The sequence below is a fragment of the Bolinopsis microptera genome, chromosome 2, assembly GCF_026151205.1.
Source record: "Bolinopsis microptera isolate Bmic1 chromosome 2, MBARI_Bmic_1.0, whole genome shotgun sequence".
In the NCBI taxonomy this organism is placed as follows: domain Eukaryota; kingdom Metazoa; phylum Ctenophora; class Tentaculata; order Lobata; family Bolinopsidae; genus Bolinopsis; species Bolinopsis microptera.
The window spans coordinates 18,871,906-18,888,540 of record NC_087073.1 but is presented as its reverse complement, the minus strand read 5'-3'; the positions used below and the strand labels follow the sequence as shown (position 1 = coordinate 18,888,540).

At 35.4% G+C, this 16,635-nt stretch overlaps 3 protein-coding genes across 5 annotated transcripts in view; all 3 read right to left on the bottom strand.

Annotated features, from left to right (window-relative positions):
- The window catches only part of LOC134811838 (hsp90 co-chaperone Cdc37-like), a 77,195-nt gene that overhangs the window by 39,239 nt on the left and 21,321 nt on the right, over nt 1–16,635 (bottom strand). The gene's annotated exons all lie outside the window — the stretch shown is intronic.
- On the bottom strand, nt 1,848–5,054 carry LOC134826268 (sorting nexin-4-like). Its single transcript, XM_063838583.1, has 8 exons — nt 4,936–5,054; nt 4,516–4,657; nt 4,162–4,332; nt 3,815–4,035; nt 3,565–3,630; nt 3,214–3,409; nt 2,766–2,948; nt 1,848–2,501 (listed from the first exon to the last, which is right to left on the bottom strand). The coding sequence occupies exons 1-8, from the start codon at nt 5,052–5,054 to the stop codon at nt 2,361–2,363; spliced, it is 1,239 nt and encodes a 412-aa protein (XP_063694653.1). The 3' UTR covers nt 1,848–2,360.
- On the bottom strand, nt 5,262–6,844 carry LOC134811298 (tetratricopeptide repeat protein 36-like). Its single transcript, XM_063818074.1, has 4 exons — nt 6,730–6,844; nt 6,180–6,317; nt 5,900–5,992; nt 5,262–5,728 (listed from the first exon to the last, which is right to left on the bottom strand). Exons 1-4 carry the CDS (start codon nt 6,832–6,834, stop codon nt 5,549–5,551), a joined length of 516 nt encoding a protein of 171 aa, XP_063674144.1. The 5' UTR covers nt 6,835–6,844; the 3' UTR covers nt 5,262–5,548.

Sequence of the window (16,635 nt, the reverse complement as noted above, 5' to 3'; positions counted from 1 at the left end):
ACCTGTTCCCTTCAACCGGGCTGTCTCTAACTTCTTCAACAAATCCACCTTAACATCACTTGAGTGATCAAAGTCTAACCCATAACTAGCAGCCACACATTGCAGCTCCTCCGTTACCATGCTCTCCATATCAGCTGGTAAATCTTCAGCGTCCACTTTGTGTATGGGAGTTATGTCATGAGTTGTTTTGTGGTCTTCTCCACCCATTGTAATCATTTTTCGCTCCCTGTCTCGGATAACCCTGCCTAATTTAGAAATAAGAACATGTTTGGGTTCGTCTGTCTCCAGATTATACTTTTTACACTCTTTTTTCAGGATATTTTCACTCAGCATCCACAGTTGGCCAACTTGTCTGCCGTTAAATTCCCAAGTTTTGAAAGCCAGTATTTCTTCCTGACTCTCTTGTGCTGTTTTCTTGATGTTTTCCTTTGACTTTCTGTCAGCAATATCTTTCTGGTAAGCTTTTATCTGTTTTTGATCATTGCAATTCGTAAGATGTTCCCTAGCATCGTCTTTGTGCATGCCCTTCTCCAGAAGCCAACCACATTTAGGACAGTTGTCAAGCAGCCTGAGGACGAACAGTTGTTCCTGGACTCTCTCTTCATTGGTCTGGGTACCAACTCTTTTGTCAGCCCGAGCTCCACGTCGTCTCTGCTGAGCACGTGTCTTGGCTAGCTTCTCATTCTCCGCCTTTGCTTCTATTCTTATCTCCTTCTCTCGCCTCTCCGAAACCTTAAACATGTAAAACCCAAACGTTTTGTCGCACCTTTTGTTCCCACAAGTAATCTTCCGGTGGTAATCTTCTGGGTCGTACTCAAATGTTTTCTTACAGTAGGGACAGAGATGGACGGCAGTCATGCAGCCAAACCTGAGGAAGCAACCTCCACAAAGATATTGTTTAACTCCTTGCATGATGAAATTGTAGGCTGCATCCTCTAACCCCAGATTCTTGGTATTCCAATAGTCTTTACATCTAGGACATCGCATTTTAGTAGGAAAGCAACCTCCGTTTCCACGAGTATATCGTTCTGTCTTCTTTCTCTTTTTAGCAGGCTTCCCATCATCTTCCTCCTCCTCCTCAGTTTCTTCAAACTTCTCAGGATTTGCAAGACGTTCAAAGGATTCCAGAACAGCTTGGAATGATTTCTTTGACACGGCTGAATTAGCATTTTTATCAGGATGTACTTTGGAACTGAGTATGAAATAAGATTTTCTCAGTTCTGCTTTACTAGAGGTAGCTTTTACTATTTTCCCGCTCAGGGAAAGAATAAAAGCGAAATCTCCCTCATTAGCATTGATAGCCTCCATCAAATCAACCACACTACTCCCTGAGTTATGAACACCTTCACCACCACCACTACCAGCACCACCTCCAGCACCACCTCCAGCACCATCACCTCCATCTTCCTTCCCACCAGACAGTGAAGTGAAGTGAACAGCAAGTCTCTTTTGAAGTTCGGCCTTGTCTCCTATCGGAGACAGGCCTGCGTCACAAAGTGCTTTACGAACCTCAACAGGTTTCATTGTCTTGACTTTTAGGCCAGTAGTAGTGTTGAGACAGGGAACATTGGCCCAGGAAGCATTACCGTGACAGTTCTCCGTGCAGAGGACTTTAGCTTTAAAGCAAGGACACCCGCTGGCGCAAGGTTTTGAGTCGCATCTACAAGGCTTTGCTGGCATCCTGAGAGCATCCGGTTAGATGTACAGCGAACTTACGTATAATTTGATGTGAAAAGAAATTTGTATTATAACATAAATTTCAGTAGATACGATACGTTTAGCGAATTTGAGAAATACCAGATTATGATATAGATTTTAATCTTAATAATGTGAGTCAAACACGTCATGGTATTTTTGTTAAACTAAATTGACGATAATTAATAAAACAGAAACATTCAAATTGGTACATAAACATCAAAAATATTAAAAGCGAGAAAGAGCAGTCCAGCTACCGTCATTTCAAAGTTACGTATCAAAAATTAGAAACCATGGATAATCTGATAAAATTCAGGTCAAAGTCAAAAGACGTGCAATTACTTTATATTATATCAATTGGCGTCAAAAAGCACACCAAAAATCAATTTTCACTGAAAACCAACAAAAAAAACTTATTTATACACTAATACATCAATAAATCACGACCAAAAATCTTAGGGTTTAATTTTTCTTAATCACTGAAAGGTAAAAACTGCACTCAGTGAACATAAGCACAAACTACCAACAAACTTTTCGTATAACTTTTATGTTTTAAACAAATCCCCCTCCAGGGATACCAATTTGAGATAAATTTGAAAATCTTTAGATGATTATTTACATTCAGTTCAAAAGTTCAGTTGCAGTTCAAGAAAAAGTTTTCACGATCATACAGCGGCCGGTTTAACAGCAGCACTGACTGCCTCCCAGCATTGGGCTCCTTGCTGGCTGTGTTGCAGTTGTAGTTTAGCGTACATTCTCAGGGCATCTTTCAGACTTGAGAACTTGTCTTTCTTCCATCTTTTAATCTGGGTAACAACGGTAAGTTGGGTTGTGATATAACAGATCAAACAGGTTGTGAAATATAGGTATTTAACGTTTTAACGTTTTAACGTTCCAGATCTCTTTAAAGAAAGTAAATGTCAGATTACTAATACTACCGCCCAATTAGAAAAACTCACTGCGGAATGTCAACAAATATCTATAATTTTAAAGGTCCGAAATCTCCAACCTCTTAAAAACAATAACTAAATCAACAATGAAATGTACTACTATAATATACTAGACTATACCTCCAGTTCGGCCTCGCTAACAAACTGCTCCAGGTCATACTGAGCAGGACCCAACGCTTCCTCTGCATCAGACAGCTCCTGGTGCAGCTTACTCCGTCGTGCTTCTTTCTGTTGTGGTGTAGCTTTGAACATGTTGGTCAGGTTACTCTTGCCTGGTTCTACTGCTACTACGTCTTCTCCTGCCTGGTTGTAATATGTGTTGTTATAGATAAACTTTTAGAGCCAAACATAAGATAATTAAATATATATAATACTACTCCACGATAAATATTGGATATTTATTCAACGTTATGATTCATTTAAGACATAAGGTGTATAATAATTTTCTTTTTTAACATGATTTTCTAAACTGCTGAAAGATTTTAATCGGCAATCAAGTTATCAACATGACTACCAAAATCAAACAAATAACGCTTATAATTTATATAGGTTATTTAATTATTCCCACCTCCGGTTTTCCCAACATAAACAGACCAGCTTTCTTAGCTTCGATCGTACTTTCCAGCACCTCGATCTTATACTGGAGTAGCTCGTACTTTCTTATGAAGTCCTTCAGACTGTATGCGTAGTTGGCATATTCTCTCATGTTCTCACAAAACTTTACGTCTTCTTCTAAAAGCAACACGTTCCCAGCTCCCTCCAAACTAGTGGGGAATTTGTGATAAGATTAAGAAATTATTATCAAAATTGTGAATAAATTCAGGTCACGGAAGATGAATTAACAAGATTAAATTCCTCATTCTCCAATTTCCTTAATAATAAAAATCGAAAAATGGAACTGAGTAGCTTGAATCCTTACTTGTCCAAGTGGTGCCCTATCTTCTGAAGGGGAATATTAAGCGACTTCTCTATGGCACTCCAGTCACTGAAGATTAAATGAAATACATAATTATGAATGTACGAAATTAAAATGAGAAAAACCAACTTTTGAATTTGACGCAATGAATTAATTTTGGTGCTAGCACAAACTACGACTTAGATGATTATTATATATAGCAGATATCATTTAAAAGCAACCGTTTAAAATTTTAAAAGGGCAATTAGCTGACCTAAACGTTTTGGCTAAATCCTTGTAAGAATTATATGCAAGCCGTTGTTTTGCAGCTATGTTCTGGGTCACCTTCAGTACCGCATTTATTCGACTCTCAAGCTCCTCCGCATACGTTCTCAGCTCGGAGAACCTCGGGTCACAGTGCTTCAGCTGGTAACTTGCTGCCATTCCTTTAAGGAAGCCTTCGTTCTTTGCTCTGAAATCCGTAGAGTCTGCAACCTAATCGGGACAAAAAGGTGTGATCAATGTCTACAACCTACTATCACAATCAATGTAAATCTATGAAAATAAATAAAACTGTATCTTGGGAAAAATATGTGTTTTCCAAATTCTTAAATTTCAAACCTCTTTCCATTCTTCGCCCTTCATGAGGAAAGCTTTAAAGATGTTATCATCATGAAGTGTTGGATGGGATGCTACTCTGTGTAAGAACTTCTCGAGACCTATTTTACGATGTTCCAGATATTCTCCATCAAACTTATCTACCGTCATCTTCGTCCACAAGCTGGTTGACAACTGAAAGGTTGGGTTGAATCTGGTTATCAAAGTTTAGCATTTAACTTTACCCATAAAATGTAGAATTATCATGAATTGAAATACAAATTGAGCAATATCTTATACCAAAACAATAAAACACGAAAACGTAAAATCGTATATTATTATTATATTATTATTAAGATAACTTAGATAAATGGAAACCTTTTTCTCAGGAAGAGGAGGTATGATGTGGGAGGGGTAGGTATGGAGAAGGTACTGATACAATAGATCAAACTCTGAGTATCTGTGCCACACTCCAGAGGTTCTCAGCCCATATCGTAGAGCATTGTCGAAGTCTTGAACACTGTTATTAAACTTAATCAGAGAAATCATAGATAATGAGGTGCAGATATTTTATTTATCTAGAGAGTTATTATAAACTATTGGAATAATGTTAAACCTGCCAAAATTTAAGAAAAATGGAAAATGTTGAATAGCTTAGACATATTTCCGGGAAAAAGGAAGAGGACGGTAACCCACTCCCAGCAGATACTCAGCAACAGATATTAAGAACACATTCAGTTCTCAACGAGACTTGATCATTATGATGCATGCAATGTTAAGTTTATATTAGAATCTTACTTGGTAACAACTTTGAAGATCACAAATACATCGCCCATGTAATCATTTCCCTTCTTTGCTTTCTCAAAGTCTTCAATGCAAATACTTGCAACAGACAACAAATGTAGTTTCTTCGACATGCCTATGACGAATTTAATTAATTTTCCAATAGCAAACTAAAATTGGAAATTTGATGGAGACAATTTTAAATTATTAAGTGTTTAACTATGCAATTAAAAAAGTTGTTAAACTCTTACCACTCGTTAAACTGTTGACCTTCTTACCAGTTGCTTAGAAGTACTATGAAAATCAAGCAAACACATTGATTACATAAATGTTAACATCTGTATAAATATTGTTTACTGCTCAGTTTTTTGAAGCTAAAATAATTTACGAAATACAATTTACATAGTAAAACATCACAAACACAGTCTCAAGTCCAAATTTGTAAAACATTCAAAAATACTTAAAAACAAAAACACCTAGGATTTTTTGAATATTGCTTTATCTTGAAAAATAAGTAAACCTAAGATATTGGCCAATGAACTTTCTGGTAATGGTTTTAAGTTATGATGGACTAATATGATATGATGCAAAAAGCAGTGGGTTCAGTTGAATTACTCAAATAATTACATCATTGTAACTGATCCATGGCTTTACTGAGCATCTGATTGCACAATTTTGCATAGGGATTAAGTTTCGCGGCCTGACTTGCAGCAAATTTTCCACCAAGAAAACTGGCTCTCTCAAAATCGAGTCTGGCACTCTCTTCATCTTTGTTCAGCATATGTAGCATAGCTCTTTGTGTGTATGCCTGGGGTACAAACCAGAGGTTTTGAAAATAGGCATAACATTTATTGTGAAGATCCCAATTATATGTGAAATTATTATGATCAAAGTTTTGAGAAACAAAGAAATTATCATAAAATGATAATTTGATAATGAGTGGTATGGGCTAGCCCAGGCTATTATAGTAAAAAATAACCTGGACTGCAGTTTTTCCCTTGCTATTACTGAATTGAATAGCTTTGTTGATATCATCAAGTGCCATCTCATTTTCTCCCGCAAGTCGTGACAACTGTTAAAAGATGAATAATTCGATGCATTGTAGTGCATTTAGTCAAAAGATTTCATGGTTCCAGGCAGATTCATCAAGCATGTTTTTAAAACAGCTAAACTCTAGCTAAAATTATATTTAAACAACAATCATTTTTTTGATGATATTAAGTGGAATTATAATCAAGCAAAATGTTTTTGATAATAACCTGAGCTCTGTCATTATACAAGGATGCCATTGTTGGAGCAAGTGCAATCGCGTCGCCAAAAAGTTTCATAGCTTCAGGAAAACTATTCTGTTCAGCCAACTTGATAGCTTCCAATCTCAGTCTATCTGCATTCTTCTCCTAGGGATTGAACCAAAGATATAATATATATATAATATAACATATTATTGATTACTTTATAATTATTTGTAGATTAATTTTAAAGAACATATCAAAATGGTCACGTCCCCTCGTTTTGACAGAGTGCAGTGTGAGATGCGCTCATCTTAGAAAGAAAAGCAAAAATTTGAATGCAAAACATATGTAGTCACAATGTTCTCAAAATCAAATAAAAATTTGAATTCCAAATCCTAGTAAAATATTGCAACATAGACTAGTCCAAGGAGTTTTCAAATCTTGTCTCGCCATTTCACTGTCCTCGACTAGAAACGATGAAGAAAATTTGTAATGCTCTCTTGGACTATTAAACACCCAAAAATATCCACAACAGTCCTCTGCACTGTGGAGTATAATTCATAATTAATTTACAAACCTGATCTGTTTGTGGAACTGGATCACTGTCTGGTATTTTGCTTTCTTCTGTTGAGAGAGGTGCGGAAGGATTAAGAATATGTTGAAGGACACGGTCATCAGACATTACAACTAACAGGACTGTTAATAAAAACACGTATTATAAACTACACACAACAACTAGTCTCTTAGATGCTAAGGATACATACAATTAAATCAAGTAATGCAATTGGCAGAGCACAATCAATTCACGTATTGCAATTAGCAGAGCACAATACACAGGTAACGGAAATGGTCCATTGCTATCAATATTTCTGAACTAATCACATATACACACATAACACATCATTTACTTAATAAAAAAAATAATAAAATAAATACAACATTTAATCATTGTGGCAGGGATTGCTAGAAAAAAAACATATCCAAATGTTATCAGAATATCGGTATCCGTTAGCAAACTCCACAGTTTAATATGTGTGGCATATATGTAAATCCCATCATACCAGTTGATGTCTGCTTTTAGATGACATAGTCAAATGTTGCAAAAAATACAGCTCGACACACGTAACTTGACAGTAAAAGTGGAATATGCAGGAAAAAAATCTGATCCGGCTGATCAGTTTTACCTGGGGACCTCAGGCTATTATATTTATGTTAATAATCATATAGAATTAGAATAGAGATTCGGCGGAATGACAGGCTGAGCGCGGCCCAGTAAGATCAGCTAGGCTGGTAAACCAACAAAATCATGCTATTTGAACATAGAATAGGGTTTGCATTATCGGTCCAAAATTTTTTATCGCCGATAACCGATAATAATTTTTCAATTATCGGCGATAACGATAATTATCGGCGATAAAATTTGGTCAGAACAATCAGCTTATTTTCCATCGATTCAGTGGCTTAATTAATCATACGTTCATGATTTATAACTTCCGTGATTGAGGGTCATGAATTCCCGAGATATCGTACACAAATTGTAAACGCGTAATTTCAAAATAGTCAATTAATTGAAAGTGAAGATCCGATATACTTTACAGTGAACAGTCAGTGACAATAACAATCTTACACAAAGTGGAACTCCACAGCCGCTAAACGGCTATACATTTCGGCTTGAGTTTTCTTTTCGATGTAAGATACTATTAGGGACTGATTTTTTGGTCGCTTGACTTTGGGGGATGCCGAAGATTTATCATTATTAGCAGCTGCGTTTTCTATACCGTGTTTAACTCTCAAGTGGTACCAAAGACTAGTGTAAGACCTTTTGGCTGTTGTGCTGAGAAAAGACTTGTCACATTGCATGCAGGCCACGTTTTCCCCCTCTTTTGTGAAATGTTTCCAGATCTCGTTGGTTGACATATCAAGATTAACTAGTTTTCCAAGACACAACAGAAAACAGATAACAACTGATACGTGTAACGTAATCAATCAACGATTTAAGCAAATGAGCGACCCAGGCAAGTTAATCATCGGCATTTCTCAGGGGAGGGGCGTGGAGTGTGGACTGTGCAGGAGTGTATTGTGTTGTTATGGTGTGTACTGTGTCGGGTTCAAATTATTACCTTATACGGTTGTAACTGAATTGATAGCTTGAAGTGAACAGCTTATCTTTAATAGGGTGGGGCGAAACTACGGGATACTTATTACAGATTTACCGTTTAAACTTTAATTCCGTTGAATTCAAATATGCAACTATCCCATGAAATATGAATACTTTTACATAGTACATACCTTGTTTCACCAATCAACAGTGATAAGATAACATTGCAAATCTTGCTGAGTTAAGTACTTAAGGCCAGAGGGGGGGGTAAAATTCGTTTTTCCAGTTTTCACATATTTGATCAAAGCTGCTGGAGACAAACAAGAAGAAAAAAACCGGACCGAAATCTGACCTTGCGTTTTTGAGATATCGCGCGCCAAATATTGAGGTTTACCTGTAATTACATGTAAAACTTTAACTTAAACTGTAAAAAGTTTAAAAACCTTAACTTGAGAAGACTGGCCACACCCAGAAGCTGAAACTTGGCACAGGTGTTCCTTGGGTTGTTGCCCAAAAACGTTATGTTTTAGAATTTTGATTTTTGCCTTTGTTCTTGAAATATGAGGTTAACTTTACCCCAAATTCGGTTTTTCGCCGAATTTGGGGTAAAGTTAACCTCATATTTCAAAAATGAAGGCATAATTCAAAATTCTAAAACATAACGTTTTTGCGCAACAACCCAAGGAACACCTGTGCCAAGTTTCAGCTTCTGGGTGTGGCCAGTCTTCTCAAGTTAAGGATTTTGGTATGAAAAAAACCGTTTCGAGTAAAACTAGTTTTAGTGTTTTTATTTCACTGCCAAAATATCAAATTGTGCATTATTTTCCGTATTTAGTAGCGTCTCCATACAATTTTTGCTTTAAGGTGAGAAGATGTTCATTGAGATACTTTATGTTGGTAAAATCAATGTCATAAACCAAAATTTGTCTGAAAATGAGGTTAACTATCATGATATCTTGTAGTAGTAGTAAAAATGTGATTGTTAACCTCGCTATAGACCATATTACACTGGCATTGGTTAATCAATACATTGCTATACATGTAATAAAACATTTGCCCAGTGTAACGATAAAGTTTTTGAGGTTAACATGTGATTAGCTGGACCGATATTAAACAAATGAGAGGTTAACCTCATTTTTTAGCCGTTTACGGGTAAACTCTTCTACTTAAACATGGTCAGTCCAAATCACCTTTGTCGCATGATCATATTTGAGGCATTAGAATACAAATAGATACCTCACTGCGATATTGTGGTACATAACAAAAGTAAGAATCGTATGTAAATAATTCTTAAAGTACCAATTGTGATGGTTAACCTCATTTTCAACACTTTCTCGAGATAAAATTAAGTAAATCAGCACTACATCTATTTAGAAATTTGTATGTCGTAATCTTACGATAAAAATAACAACTCTATCATCTAATCTATTTTAGCTATACCTAAATTAAGAGGTTAACCTCACTTATAAACGTTTAGATATCGTTTTTACTGACAATTATAAACCTAGAATTTAGAGTTAACATTTGCTGACCGAAATAACAAAAAATCTTGGAGTGAAATAACATCTTAACCTCAATTTAGTAACCTCAATGTTGTTTAGTTAATTTTGTAAGAATCGGTTAACCTCATTTATCAAAAAAAGTTAAGCAGTTACAAATATGTGAATGGCAGCAAAACTTTTGTCATCAAAAAATGAATTTATTTAAAGAATAATATTTTTGTAATTTTTTTTGAGCATTTACCCCCCCCCCTCTGGCCTTAAATAGCAAATTCAGATGTTTTGATCAGTTTCACACATATCTTATGATCAATCTAGTGAAAATGGGAGGTAAGAATCTGCGAGTTAGCTGTAAAGTCTCGAAAATTCCGAAATTATTTTTGAAAAGAAATTTCTGAAATTATCGGTTTATCGGTCAGAAATTATCGCCGATAACCGATAACGATTTTACTACGAATTATCGCCTATAATTTTATCGCCGATATTATCGATTGCAAACCCTAACATAGAATGGCACTTCACACTCGCACATTTGAGAAACGCCAAGATAACTTACCACAACTTTCACATTGCCCGCACCCCTCACTCAGTCACAGACCAAACCAGTTCATCACTCACTCACCAAATTGCTGACCCAATATCTATTGAAGTGGCGAAAATTTTCTAGACAAATGACATATCGATATTATTGCTGCAGCAGATTCAAATACCAACATTATTATATTCCCAAACGTTTAAGGACATGTTCATTGAAGTTTGAGGATATTGGTAAATTTCTAAAATAGCGTTTTCGACGATAGTGGCTTAATTTTAGCATCTATTAATCTAGCGTGTTCATAAGTTCTGAACATTAGCCACGTGACCCATACTCCCATATGCACTGCTCAGAAATAAAATGTATTGCTTTTAGGCACTATAATGTAAAAAATGTCACATTTTTGTGACATTGTTTACCATAGCTGCCCAATTATCATTCCTTGGTCTGAAATATAGTAGATTAGGTCAATCTAACAATTATGATACAACATTGGTTAAAGGGCAGGGATCGAACGGCTTTAAGGCAATATTTCGTAAACTTTGTCACACTCGGTATACGAGACCTCTTTTCTACTGTGAGGTGTCCTCAAAACCCTTTCAACTCATTATTTGAGGGTTTTTCTGCCAATCATAGCCCTAAAATATGTTGTTTTGAAAAGTTAGCTAATACATGCACTTGGTTATTGGGAAATGATGTAAATTCTGTCACATTATATGGAATTTGAAATTCTGGGTGAGTTTCCGAAATCATTTATATCTGATTTTGGTTTGGAAGGCGGGAAAACTCTATATAAGGACGATACACGGATACAGTTGATTCAAGTATAGGGCAGTTGATGTAAACATCGTCACAAAATGATACGACATCGTAAATAGGTTACATTTTGCGGGGAAAATCTATATAAGGACGATACACGGATACAGTTTATTCAAGTATAGGGCAGTTGTTGTAAACATCGTCACAAAATGATACGACATCGTAAATAGATTACATTTTGCGGGAAAACTCTATATAAGGACGATACACGGATACAGTTGGTTCAAGTATAGGGCAGTTGATGTAAACATCGTCACAAAATGATATGACATCGTAAATAAGTTAAATTTGGAAACAATGATTATAGAATGAAATAGTCTGTGATTAACTTATTACATACATTATAAAATGGGCCGGGGTTTTTATATTTCCTGTATCTCTGTATTAATCATTTCGGACTGTAATTAGGACTGTTCACGCGAAAGAAATTGTATCTAAATTTTACAATGACGTACTCGTATGTGACGAAATTTACATTTTTTGACCCTATTTTGAAGAACCATACCTCGGTTAGAATTCAGGAATTATTGGTTGGTTATTGTTCAGCAAAATAGAACTCAAGTTTAACAATGCTGAGTTTAATTTCACTAAGTTACTGAAATGTGACGAAATTTACTTTTCCTGCCCCAACAGTATAATTTCAATGTGATGAAAAATTGGCATGGGTTTCTATATTTCCTGTATAAATCCATTTTAACTATAATAAGGACTATTGATATGAAAGAAAATCTATCTAAATTTTATAATGACGTATGTGACGAAATTTACATTTCTTGCCCCTATTTTGAAGAACCATACCTCGGTTAAAATTCAATTTTCTTCCAGGAATTATTGGTTGGTTATTGTTCAGCAAATTAGAACTCAAGTTTAACAATGCTGAGTTTTATTTACTAAGTTACTGAAATGTGACGAAATTCACTTTTCCTGCCCCAACAGTATAGTTTCAATGTGATGAAAAATTGGCATGGGTTTCTACATTTCTTGTATAAATCCATTCCGACTATAATAAGGACTATTGGTAGGAAATAAAATCTATCTAAATTTTAAAATTACGTATGTGACGAAATTTACATTTCTTGCCCCTATTTTAAAGAACCATACCTCAGTTAAAATTCAATTTTCTTCCAGGAATTATTGGTTGGTTTTTTTTAGCAAATCAGAACCCAAGTTTAACAATGCTCAGTTTGATATCACTTATTTACTGAAATGTGACGAAATTTACTTTTCCTGCCCCAACAGTATAATTTCAATGTGATGAAAAATGGGCATGGGTTTCTATATTTCCTGTATAAATCCATTCTAGCTATAATAAGGGCAGTTGATATGAAAGAAAATCTATCTAACTAATGCTATGGCTGATGTGACGAAATTTACATTTCTTGCCCCTATTTTGAAGAATCATACCTCAATTAGTATATAATGTTACTTTATCACCATCACTATGTCGATAAATTAGTTATTTTGCTAACACGGAGCAAATAAAGTTATAATATTTTTTTTGTGACGAAATTTACAAATTTTTACCCTGTTCATGTGTTGAAATTTTGCCAATGTTAACATATCACTGCCATATAATAATTTATGTGACCGGCGTATGGTTGAAATATTGTTAATTGATCCATAGTACATAATATAGGGTGTTTAAGTTGGTATACTAATATTTACTCGATTTCACACATGTTGAGATATCATACAAATTTATGTGACTAAATTTACCTATTTCTGCCTTCTGTATTTGTATTTGCCTATAACAATGAAATATGTGAACAATTCCAAACACATTCAGCTCACAAAATAATGCTAGACTATTCGGCATTTCTTGTCAGGATGTCATAAACATCCCTCATATAAATTTCTTAAATGTGTGACGGAGTTCACATGGTGCTACCATTTAACGAAAAAAGTCGCTAAATATGTAGATAATAGTCATATGCAACTATCCTATAAATTTTAAATTCGAAAATTTGGTCAAACACGGCAACAAGGGGTCCATATAAACTCTGTCACATTTTTATAGTGTGACAAAGTTTACAACTCACTGCCGGCCGCATTTAAGCGATATCTTATCGTCTGATAAAGATATCGTTATGCGACAAAATTTATCTAGAGGATGAAACGATTATCCTAACCATTGAGGGTTTATATAGTTTTATAGTGTGACACATTTTACATCATCGTGCCATTTAGTAGGGTCACTAATATTTACCAATATCCTCAAACTTCAATGAACGTGTCCTTAAACCATTAAATTAACTAGGAAATTCAATCCTCAACTTAACTCTTACTGTTTTAAACTGATATGATGATATTAACTTAACTTATTATTTTTTTACATACTCCTTCTTAGTGTGGTGACTGGTGACTTGGGGTCCATAAATATAACAATACAAGCTGATAAACCAAAAAGAACAACTGGGGTAGGTAGGTAGCTCTGGTGGGTGCGTAAACTTTACGGTCTGCTCTCTCCAAGATCAGCCTGCTTCTCCATTTTACCGTGAAGCCTAATTTCTAGTTTTTATAAATACAATGCAAGTGCAGGTTTACTAATCTTAAGGGGGGGGGGCCAATGGATATATTTTTGTGAAACTTGATTTCGAGATAGCAGTTGACCAACAAACTAGGACCAGTGACCGAACTTTTGAGGGGGTCCCGGACCCCAACCGCCAAACGGTGCCCGCGGGGCAGCCACGCCTATATTTGGTCCAAATTAGGCCCAATTTAGCCAAATACTCTGAACATGCCCAAAACCCAAATTTTAGGTGCTCTACTTGTAGCTAGTGGTCTCCTGAACTCGTATATGAAATTTCATCAAGATTGGACAAAAAATGACTGAGTTATGAGCCAAAAACCATATGCCCATATTTGGGCATACGCACCAAATTTGGTAGATTTCGTCCCATAAATTGGTCAAATATCAATATTTTTCACTGAAACTTACTTTATATGAAAGGTAAGCCTAAACTACATATTCTCTGTAAGTTATAGCTTTATATCTGTTTAAATGTGGATACTAAGGCGAAAAGACCACAAAAAATGAACTAAATTGCCCATATCTTGGTTCGCGATATTCGCGGAATTGATCTCATTAAAATTGTAACAACTCAATCAGTTTTCAAAATTTTTCCATGAAATTTTCGGAATCGACTCGAAATCGCATTTCCACCTTAGTTTGAGAACAGATTTTTGATTTAGGCCTCCAAAAAAATTTGGCGGCCAAATTCCAAAATTTTCCCGGAGAAATTCAGTGATGCAATAGGAAGAGCACAATCAAATTTTAAGTGTTGCAATTGGCAGAGCACAATTCATTGCTACCAATAATTTTTAGTCAATACAGCACCACACACAACTACAATTTGGACATGCGTCATCGACAGTGAGCCGCTCGTACCGACTTTAGGATGGTTTTTAAAGCTAATTTCGGCCAGCAAAATTAATTCAAAAATTCTTGAAACAATTACATATTGAGTAATTGGTAATATAACTTTCCCTCGATCCAATTATAACAAAAATTGGTTAGCTTACTGATAGACTTACAAAAAAAACTTCCCAAAAACGTTTGGGCATATTTAATCATCAAACATTTATTTACCAAGTTTTTCGGAAAGTTTATATTTTACAATTAGAAGGTCCTTACGAATTTTTAAAAGGATCCCATTCCATAAACCAAAAATATGACAAAATGATACGACGAAAATTAATGAATTTTGTCAAATTACGCCACTTTGACACGTTCCCTGTAGCTCCAAAAGCCGCGCGTCATTAAATATTGTACCACTGCATGAAACTCACTATTCATTTCAAAAATGTATCATGCAGACAAATTTGGTAATGTGAAAAAGCTCACACTCTTTAGAAAACAATGGTACTTCATCATTCATGAATCAGAATTCACATTTTGTAATGTAATCTAAATCCCATAATGCCATATTTAATGTCAACTGTGTCAGAATACACGTACGTCTAAAATAAATCATTAAAAATATAAATCCAAGCCAAATTGATAACACAGCTATGATATATAATAATATATAAAAAGAATAAATGAAAAACTTTGGCGCCGCGCTAATTCTCGTACGTATATGGTATACACCAGCTCAGCACACCACACTTTAAAAATCGAGCGCTACACTAAAATTGGTTCGACTTCATTATGAGGTGTTCGTGCTTACAGATTTTGGTGTCATTGTTGTTGCTATCTTTAAATGTACTTCGATCTCGTTTACAGTGCACTTTGATGTTTAATACATGTGCACACAATTTCGACGGCGTTAAGGTGGTTCCTGCTATGTGTTGGTTCAGCCGAATTGATTTTTATATTATAATCATCATTTTCATATTTTAAATTAATTAGTTGAATTTGACCCAACCTTTATAAGATTTCGAATCGTTGTTTTACTTACAACTTGATCGTGTTTAATGTTCATGAGCTCCCACAGGTGTGAGTGCAATTTGAGATGGCCCTTAAGCGTGCAATTTAATATTCAAATCACACATCGCCATCAGGCCTTAGCCTCTACGGCTCATACATATGCACTGCTCCTAAATAATGTACAATATATAATACAGTGCAGTGCTCTACATGTACTGTGTACTGAATGTTCGAGATCTTTTGGCAGATTCCCTCTCCACCTGCTCTCAATCATGGATTCCCCCTATCGTTTTTAAGTCCCCAGTTTGGTATGAGATTGAACTTATTCTCCAAAATTTTTACGACATTTTCGTTTTAATTTAAATTTTCTACAATCTAAATTAGATTCAAACCAGCTTTTTCTTAACCTTGTAATAGTGTGATAGGTCCACAAGGTGGGATTATGTTATTGTCTAGTACCTAATTGCAATAATAATTTTAGAAGATTCACTAAGTTCCTGATCATTCTGCTTAGTCGGACGCAGGCATTGCAAGAAGACCTTAAAGTGTACAAGGCACCTACTTGGACTCTGGGTCTCGAACTTGCAATCGTCCAATTACAAGTTCCTTCAAGTGGTCACAACTCATGGCCTCAATAACAAAAAGATAAAATAAAATATTGAATAAATTACATTCAATTTTAGCAATGGCCAATTGGCTGACTATAAGAAAAACCTGGTTTTTTGACGATTTTTCGAGGTCCAAGATTTTTAAAATCGAATAAAAAATGTTTAAAGGCCTATCTCAAAATTTTGCCTTGACAATCCCTTCTAAATGATCCTTAGAACATATCCTGAAAGTTTGAGGGTGATTGCTCAAAAAATGTAGGAGAAGATAGATTTTTAGACTCGATTTTCAGGGCACGCGATCAAAAATCGCTCGCGCAATACAATTACACACAAGCGCTGACCTTTTACCGGCGATAATTTCGGCTAGGAACAATATTTTTCTATTGGATTAAAAGCATCTGATAGATATCACCCCCCCTCTATCAGAAACAACTAAAAAGTCGATTTTGAGAAAATTTCCATGAAGACCCCCCCCCCCCTGCCCCCTTAAGACATCCATTCTGCATTGTGTTTCCAATATTAGAATTTATGATATGTATTGATTGAATAATTGGT